Source organism: Carassius carassius, chromosome 2 (assembly GCF_963082965.1).
Source record: "Carassius carassius chromosome 2, fCarCar2.1, whole genome shotgun sequence".
NCBI lineage: Eukaryota > Metazoa > Chordata > Actinopteri > Cypriniformes > Cyprinidae > Carassius > Carassius carassius.
Window position 1 is genome coordinate 20055384 of NC_081756.1, and position 9891 is coordinate 20065274.

The window sequence follows — 9891 nt, forward strand, 5'->3', positions numbered from 1 at the left end:
AGAAAACTTTAAAAGTACTACAATACCAGGAAGGAAGCCCAGGTTGTTGATGTTTGTCTGCCTTTCTCGCTCTGTCTGCACAGTGTTCGTGAACGTGCTGATGACGAATCTTGTCTGTGAATAGGGAAACAGCCTGTGTCTTGGGAGGATCAAGAAATGAAAGCATGCATCCTTCAGGTATATTGCCATGAACCAATCTTGGTTCGAAATGCACCGCAATTGTTGTATTCCCTCGCTGGACCACTGTCAAGGGTGGGGAGAGTGAAGGAACTAGTGCATTGTGTTATGGCAGAAAGGTGAGTTTTACGATTTCATCAGCTCATCAGGCACTTCCGGGAAGAAAGGAACTGGGGTGGAGCATGGCTGAGTCTCACGCTCGGTCTCCAAGAACGCTCAGGACAGGGTGGAAGTATCCACTAAAGTTTGATGCTCTCTGCTGCCCGGGTAAGCAAGACTGTCATCTCAGTGTCATGCCCAGACCAACACACAGTACCCGGAAGTGCCAGTTTAATTGAGTCATCCACTTCCAATTGGTCAGACCCCACCCTCCAAGAGGTGAATGCAGTGATGCCAATCCCAGACAGATGCTGCATTGGCTCCGAAGAACAGAAGGAGTGAGCAAATGCCACTCTGACCTATTTATACCCGGATGTCTGGGTCGTAGCCAGGTATGCAAATTTTGCTCGCCAATTTAATTCGCTTTTCTCAGTGATGTCAGAGGTGTCTGGGCTCCCATGTGTGACCCCTAGTGTTGGATCTTCAGCACAATGCCGAAGTGACTAACTGAAAAGGAACACTTATTCTTTGCAGGCATACTTATTATTTCACACACACAGAGATATAGACCTCTGGGCAGGGTTTCAGGTGAGCTGTGACCAAGCAGAGTTACTGAGATGCCAAATTGGAATCAAACTGCCAAAGCAAAGCGAGATGATGATATCACAGTGATGGACAAGAAATGTTAAACTCCTTCTAATTCTCATAATACTGTAAAAGCATCATAGGTGGATTTTCCTTTTACAAGAGATCTAAATTTACTTGTGATGAAAACCTTATAAATCACTGAGGCAATGAGATCTACTGTTGTTTTTTGGAGATGAAATGAAAAACAAATTCACTATTTTTTTGGACATCTTCCTGAATTACAATTCCTTCATTTTAAGACCTGGACACACATAAACACTATGATTTTAAATTCAACCAAAGTGCTTTTGACATCTTACAAAGGTGTGAAAACACAGGAAGCATGATTCTCTGCTTAACCTTGAAGAGGGTTTTAAAGTCTTAAATGGATAGTTCACCCAAAAATAAAAAAACTCATGTATTTGCCAATGTTATTTTAACTCTGTAGATTTTCTTTCTTATGTAGAACAGAATTTTTTTTTTTTTCATACATTGGAAGTCAGTGATCACATTTTAAAAAATCTTATCTTATCTTATCTTAAGATAAGAAGGTAAAATATGCCTTTAGGGGGAATAGTTTAGGGGATGAAGAGGCACAGAAAAAGACCTAAGAAGTACTGCTTACCACTTCTGTCCCCCAGCCATGTGTTGTTGGACAGTGTAGCCAAACTGTGTCTGCCTGGGGCCCTTTATGATCCGATGATTTCTGGTGTCAATGTTGAAACAGTCATGGAACCCTGTAAACAGACAATTCAAATATGAACCATTCACAGCATGCTTGGTCTTATGACTACATTTGCTGGCAATAGATTCTACGAGCTAAGGAGCTCCAGCAATAACCCAAAACTAAGCAAAATTTTATCGTGGCTAAACTGAGTTTCTGCCAGCAAAAAAGTCCTGAACAGTAGGATGCTTTCATGAACTACACTAGATGTAATCTTTACACAACTTACAGACAAGCAGAAAGCAAATGACAGATATATATATATATATATATATATATATATATTTTTTTTTTTTTTTTTTTTTTTTAATGTTTGCACATTAAAAGTAGGTTTTTGTTTGCCAGGGAAAACACAATAATTATTTTGTCAAAACTGAGTTAGAACAGTGAATCTGGTCTCAGAGACTATGATCTGTCATGTGTTTTGGCTTAGACCAAATATGCACAGACTCATGGAAAATTAATGGAGTGTGAAAATGTATATCAAAAAATAAAAATAATAAATAAATAAATAAAAAACAATTTAAAGAATTATTATTTTTTCGGACAGAGTTACACTCCATTTTCTCTGAATCAGTTAAAGGGATGGTTGATCAGGTTTGTTCAAAGGCTTGATTGTGCTTATTGGTGCAGTGTAACGTGTTCATGGTTCGTTTTTTGTTTTTGAGTACATGACAGAAGTTTCAGTTCCTGGTCAACTAAACCTTTAAATATTTATAGAAAGGCTTAAGCAAAAATTGTCAAATAATTGTGTTTTTATTGATTTGGCAAAATAATTTACATCAGATGCAGAGTGCAAAGATGGCCTTCTCATGTTAGAACATCGTATTATGGCGATCACATATCATAAAGATCAGTATTCAGAAGCATGCCTCTTAAAAAAATGAATCTAAAGCAGGTGCTGAACTGAGAAATATATAAGAGCTTTTATCCACGAGTAAACACAATGGTTAATTCATCTGAGAATTACACTGAATTACACAGTTAATCTCCTCTCTGAACTCTGAATGACAGCATATGGATGTCATATCCTTGCACACCTGGAAACCAATGAATAGGAATGTATACATTTCACCAAAAAAAAAAAGGCAAAGGCAAAGATGCAGAAAACATACAATGGGATTTGATAAAAGGCCTGATTCTCTTTGGTCGCCCCAGGTCTCATTGCCTTCACTTTGGCCTCTGTACCATTGAAAAAACAGAGGAGAGACATCCATCTCCTCTGGATTCAATTAAAAGACTTTTAAAGAACATTCAGCATTTTATAATATATATTGCAGAGGAGTGATTGATGATATGAAGAGATATTCCTCTTAGTAGAAGGGAGAGGAAGAGAAGTGAAGTGCTTTTAGTGTCTTTTCTTTCCCTCCCTCTTTTTCTCTTTCCCACGTTCCCTGTCTGTAGACAAAATAAAGAATGATGACAGGCTACTGTAGTGTTGGGGATGATGTAAAAGCATTTCTGTGCATTAATCAGCTCTGGCACAAGAATGCACAGGGAATAATGTGTTTTTCACATGTTTTTCCTAGCCTCATTTTCGGTCAACACTGTCTTTCACAGAAAGTGATGAAGAGTTGTGAGTGACGTTGCCAGTGATTGACGTATTGTTCTGAGCAGGAAAACTGCATATACCACTGTGAACTGCAATGGAGGATCATATAAAAAGGTTAAGTTTGATCCTGGTTCTCACACACAGACTAAAGGCGATGTTACACAGGGCAACTTTTTGAGCAATGTTGCTGGGAAATATTGACGTCAAGTCAACGGGCAATGGTAAAACACAGGGTCTAAAGCAGCAGTTCTCAATTCCAGTCCTCGTGCCCCACTGCTCTGCACATATTGTATGTCGCTCTTTGTTAACACACCTGATTCAGATAATCAGCTCATTAGAAGTGAGCTCCGTGTATGAACTGTGTTCTGGTTGACATGGTCTCTACACAGTGTTTACTGCTCCCTACTCCCTGAGCAGGAGTAATCTGTTGAAGTTTACTTCACTTCGGAACATTCATTCATGGATTTGCATTGCACAGCGTCTGTCTGCACAACCGGACAAGTGTGACATCATATACCTCTGTAAATCAATACAATTTAATTCACATCTCGCTTCGAACTGGAATCATGGCAGAATATCCTGTGATGTCCACTTTGCAGGGCACTTATGTTCAAATAGAACAAATGTCTAAAGCAATAAGAGAAATGTACAAAATGTGCAGAGCAGTGGGACGCGAGGGCTGGAATTGAGAACCGCTGGTCTAAGTATCCAGATAGAATTTTGTTGCCCATTCTCAATGGAAAAGTGCCCAAGCAACATTGCTCTGCAACATTTCCCAAAAAAGTTCATCATCACATTTATTCTCATCCCACTTATTCAAACTTTTGAACAGTAGTATAAATATTATACTGTACAAGCAAAGCTGTTTGTCACCTGCCTCCTGATTTGTTGAAAAAAGATAAATCTCTTTCCTGAAAAAAGAGAGATCAAACACTGAATGAACAGTTTGATAGTTACTTATATGAAACCATATAATACACTTATATCATGGCAACACTAATTGCAAAACTGTCCAGACATTTTGACCCACCCCCCCAAAAATGATCTCCTACAGTCATTGATCATTTTTTTCAAAGAGCTTTAATACACATCTAAGGCATCCAGTCTGTAACTGAAACCAAACTGTCCCAGACACCAACTGAGAACAGCTTTATCCTTAAAAAAAGAAGAAGAAGGTTCTAGTTTCCATTTAAAAGTCCTAACGTGCAGGCCCTTTAATATTCTCTGTAATATAAGCAGGTCAAAGAGTGGGTTTCCTGTGTGTGGATTCTTTTGCCAAGATAAATAAACCTGCAAGCGTTGTGCTCTGTGTCCAGGCCAGGCCTGCGATGCTTTTGGACTACAATCAAGCTACAGGAGCCACACCACAGTCATACTGACAGAGAAGCACCAGTCTATGAGAATGTCCATGCATCACCAAGACTAACAATTTGCCAGAGCTTGACAGAACCATCGCATAGTGGTCACGCATTTGCTCAGGATTTTTTAATGAGTTTTTCAGAGTTGCAGGTTTGAACGTGGCCCTGTTTCTCTCCATTGCCTTGTCATTAAAACACTGAAGTGGAAATGTGCCAATATCTTGTAATGAAAATGCTGATGTTAAGAGCAAGTACACATAACGTCATCTAGTAAATTACTCTTTTAGTAAAGCTACATGTTTGATACTATTACAAACATGTCTTGAAGTGTTTGAATTGTGAAAACTATTATATATACTAATATATTAATTCATTAATTCGGGATGTATAACTTGACAATGGCACAAAATTCAATACAAAATTCCAGCTACAACAACCTGCAACAACCTGCTAGTGCTAGACCATATCTAGGGCATATTACCACAAACCATCCATCAAAATCTAATTCATTATCAAAAGCCACATCAATGCCACCAAAGAAAACTACCAATACTAATTAATTACCAAGGCCTTAGTCAGATATGAAGCTGTGTACAAGCCAACATGTGACAGACATCACACTCTAAACATCTGCTATCCCCTCAGTCATCTCTCCCCTCCTTCATAGATATTTACGTGAGGTACAGCCCTGAGGCTAATGATCCTCACTGATGCCCACTGGCGAGGATTATGGGCAAGCAGATTGGCTTTTAATAAACTGCACATGCCAAAAATGCATCTTTCAAAGAATTTCTTTCAAATGCTCTTCTGCTTAAGATCTCATGGGCTTAATGCTTTTACTGTATGTGCTCCACCTCATGGACTGATGTGCATACTGTTACACTCACAGATCAAGAGTAAAATGACCACACATTGCTCATTTTATGTTGACTTTCCAACTGTGAGCTCTGTGGTCTGGAAGGCTCATTGAAGGGTTGCTGAGAGAAGGCTAGCAGGAGATGAGCCTTGCGACCTACGACTGGGTTTGTGGCCAAAGTAAACTATCCGTGAGGCACGTGGCATCAGCAGACTGATATACACCACAGTCAGGCATTACTCATTAGCTCTGGAGTTCCTCACCCACAAAAAAATAACCTTATTCTATAATTATTATTTCCAAAGATTTCTTTGTAATTGTGAAAACTGCTAATAGTTTCTGAGTGGAAAATGTTTCTAAACCATTTTTTATTTTATTTTTTGTGTTGTTTGTTTCACCTAGAAATTGGACCAGTCTGATATTTTTACTTATCGCTGGTACTGCAAAAGTATGTATGTACTTTCACTGTTGAACACAGAACCATAAGTATTCGCACTTGAGTGAATTACCTCAAGAAATGCTGAGAAACATCTGGATTAACCAACCAGTTCCATAGTGACTGGCAAAAAGTCAGAATTCTATTCAAACATAAAATTGTTCAGTTAATTGGATGACAGGGTGAACAGCTGAATTTCCTGCAGTTTTGACATTATTCCATTGCAACAATTATCATGAATGCGCACATTACTTGCAATGAGCCCCAGTGTATTTAAATGTGGGTCAGTTTAAGAGGGTTACCTGTTCAGATGAGTGTCTGACACAGGCCACATTTAAAAGGTCATAAAAATCTAATATAAAAGGACGTTCTAGATTCAGGCCACATTTAATTCGACCAGATACAGGTTGAAATGAGTACAACAAACAGTAGTATTACAGTATTGTACAACCCGAATTCCAGAAAAGTTGGGACGTTTTTTAAATTTTAATAAAATGAAAACTAAAGGAATTTCAAATCACATGAGCAAATATTTTATTCACAATAGAACATAGATAACGTAGCAAATGTTTAAACTGAGAAATTTTACACTTTTATCCACTTAATTAGCTCATTTAAAATTTAAAGCCTGCTACAGGTCTCAAAAAAGTTGGCACAGAGGCAACAAATGGCTAAAAAAGCAAGCAGTTTTGAAAAGATTCAGCTGGGAGAACATCTAGTGATTAATTAAGTTAATTGATATCAGGTCTGTAACATGATTAGCTATAAAAGCTTTGTCTTAGAGAAGCAGAGTCTCTCAGAAGTAAAGATGGGCAGAGGCTCTCCAATCTGTGAAAGACTGCGTAAAAAAATTGTGGAAAACCTTAAAAACAATGTTCCTCAACGTCAAATTGCAAAGGCTTTGCAAATCTCATCATCTACAGTGCATAACATCATCAAAAGATTCAGAGAAACTGGAGAAATCTCTGTGCGTAAGGGACAAGGCCGAAGACCTTTATTGGATGCCCGTGGTCTTCGGGCTCTCAGACGACACTGCATCACTCATCGGCATGATTGTGTCAATGACATTACTAAATGGGCCCAGGAATACTTTCAGAAACCACTGTCGGTAAACACAATCCGCCGTGCCATCAGCAGATGCCAACTAAAGCTCTATCATGCAAAAAGGAAGCCATATGTGAACATGGTCCAGAAGCACCGTCGTGTCCTGTGGGCCAAGGCTCATTTAAAATGGACTATTTCAAAGTGGAATAGTGTTTTATGGTCAGACGAGTCCAAATATGACATTCTTGTTGGAAATCACGGACGCCGTGTCCTCCGGGCTAAAGAGGAGGGAGACCTTCCAGCATGTTATCAGCGTTCAGTTCAAAAGCCAGCATCTCTGATGGTATGGGGGTGCATAAGTGCATACGGTATGGGCAGCTTGCATGTTTTGGAAGGCTCTGTGAATGCTGAAAGGTATATAAAGGTTTTAGAGCAACATATGCTTCCCTCCAAACAACGTCTATTTCAGGGAAGGCCTTGTTTATTTCAGCAGGACAATGCAAAACCACATACTGCAGCTATAACAACAGCATGGCTTCGTCGTAGAAGAGTACGGGTGCTAACTTGGCCTGCCTGCAGTCCAGATCTTTCACCTATAGAGAACATTTGGCGCATCATTAAACAAAAAATACGTCAAAGACGACCACGAACTCTTCAGCAGCTGGAAATCTATATAAGGCAAGAATTGGACCAAATTCCAACAGCAAAACTCCAGCAACTCATAGCCTCAATGCCCAGACGTCTTCAAACTGTTTTGAAAGGAAAAGGAGATGCTACACCATGGTAAACATGCCCCGTCCCAACTATTTTGAGACCTGTAGCAGAAATCAAAATTGAAATGAGCTCATTTTGTGCATAAATTTGTAAACTTTCTCAGTTTAAACATTTGCTATGTTATCTATGTTCTATTGTGAATAAAATATTGGCTCATGTGATTTGAAAGTCTTTTAGTTTTCATTTTATTAAAATTTAAAAAACGTCCCAACTTTTTCGGAATTCGGGTTGTACTAGTATGATGTTTACATTACTGGATTTGACTAAAGTTGGCCTGGTTCACAGCTGGCTGGCAGCTGGTCAAGATGAGCAACACACAAAACATAAAAAACATGTTTACACATACCAACACAAATGTTCTTTATGTCTCTCTTACACATTAACCATTCAATAATACTATAGTTCCATCAGCAATTATGCATTCAGTTCCTCCTCTTTTAGCTTTTTTTTTTTTTTGATCAAATTACAATATATATTCTCATCGTCAATTTCTTTATTTTGCAGATGGACAGACAGACAGAATAAAAGATCTAAACCATGAAAGGACAGAAATACAAGTTTTATTTACATTTTCTGAGGAACCCTTGAACCGTGAAAGAACTGAACTGCAGAAGTCCTTGAATATGCTGTCAAGATTGTCATTTCATAAGTGAACTTTAATCTGGCTGCTCACCAGATCTTTCCCAGTCACAGAAACCAATGAACTCCCAATTTATTTCTGATAACATCTCCTTTCATTTCAAAATATGCAAGTGCTAGGGATGGAAATTGGAGCAAGGGTAAACTCCAACTATTCCACAGCCAATCCAACATCCCCATCTACAAAGGGAGGTCATTTTAACAGCGTCTGATATTGGAAACCAGACGTGGGAGATGCACAACACTGGGATACAATCTCATTTAAGCAAATGACATCCATGGCACTCTCATCTCAAGTTGCAAAGTATTTTGTAGTTTCAATGGAGCGTTCACTTACCACTCTGCCTCTCTTAAATTATTTTAATTGAAAGCAGACAACACACACATACAAACTTACCTGGCATCACGCTCCAGAGAATCCAGAGTAGGTGGGTCCAGTAATACTCCATGTGCGTGTGCGAGAGGGAGACGTGAGAGAGTGTGCGTTAGTATATGTGTGTGTCTGCGTGTGCGTAAGGGTGGAATATCCTGACAGTGTGCTCTCCTGTACACCCGGCTCTGATTGACTTGACTGCTCCTAAAAACACTCTATATCTGAGGCAAGAAGGAGGGGACTGTGGCCAAACTAAAAGAGGTGCTCATTCAGCCAACAGACAGATCTACTCTCTTTTTCTTTCCCTCTCACTTCCTCCCTCCCTATTTTTGTCTCTTCATCTGTCTATTCATCTATACTTGATTTTGGCCACTCGATTATGAGCTCATGCATTGCCTCTGAAAATGCCTTTAGTGATGAATCAGGAAATTCAGATTGTATGGATCACTGTACATCACCTCTGGCAAAAACTGATCTTCTTTAATCTTCTAAATTGCTTAACATTCAGTTTAAACTGCATCCGTTTGGATAGATGCCCTCCATCTTGATTGATTTGTGGTTAACATAGCTGCATGTTACCATATAAAGCCCACTGACACACTCTCAGCAGAACCTTAAAACACCATCCAAACCACACTACCCAAGCATGTAATTACTGATTATATATCATAACTAATACTGATGTTCTGGCTGCTCTAATAGGGAAATATGGCCCACCTCCATTTCAACTTGACCTTGAAAACAGCACAACCACATTTACTAAGTTTTGGTCAAAATGAACATGCAGTGTAAATGTAATCTTGTAAACTACCAAACACATAATATCCTGTTTATAAAATTCATGAGACAATGGCAAGTATCCTATGAAGATCATTGGTGACCTGACTCTGCTCATGAAAATCAATGGTGACTTGCCTTTGTCCATGAATATCAATGGTGACCTGACTCTGCTCATTAAGATCATTGGTGACTTGCATTTGTTCATGAAGATCAATGGTGACTTGCCTTTGCCCATGAAGATCACCGGTGACTTGACTTTGCCCATGAAGATCACCGGTGACTTGCCCTGACTCTGGAGTGTCAACGGCGACTAGCCCTGACTCTGGAAGGTCAACGGCGACTAGCCCTGACTCTGGAAGGTCAACGGCGACTAGCCCTGACTCTGGAAGGTCAATGGTGACTAGTCCTGACTCTGGAAGGTCAACGGCGACTAGCCCTGACTCTGGAGGGTC

The 9891-nt window shown here is 39.3% G+C and overlaps 1 protein-coding gene across 1 annotated transcript in view; it reads right to left on the reverse strand.

Moving 5' to 3' along the window:
- The window catches only part of LOC132105847 (integrin alpha-11-like), a 47964-nt gene extending 39116 nt beyond the window's left edge, over positions 1-8848 (reverse strand). Inside the window, exons 1-2 of the mRNA XM_059511294.1 lie at positions 8684-8848; positions 1529-1640 (exon numbers count right to left, since the gene is read on the reverse strand). Coding sequence (XP_059367277.1) covers positions 1529-1640; positions 8684-8735 — 164 coding nt within the window. The 5' untranslated portion in view covers positions 8736-8848. The remainder of the gene's footprint in view (positions 1-1528; positions 1641-8683) is intronic.
- Between the last annotated feature and the right edge of the window lie 1043 nt (positions 8849-9891).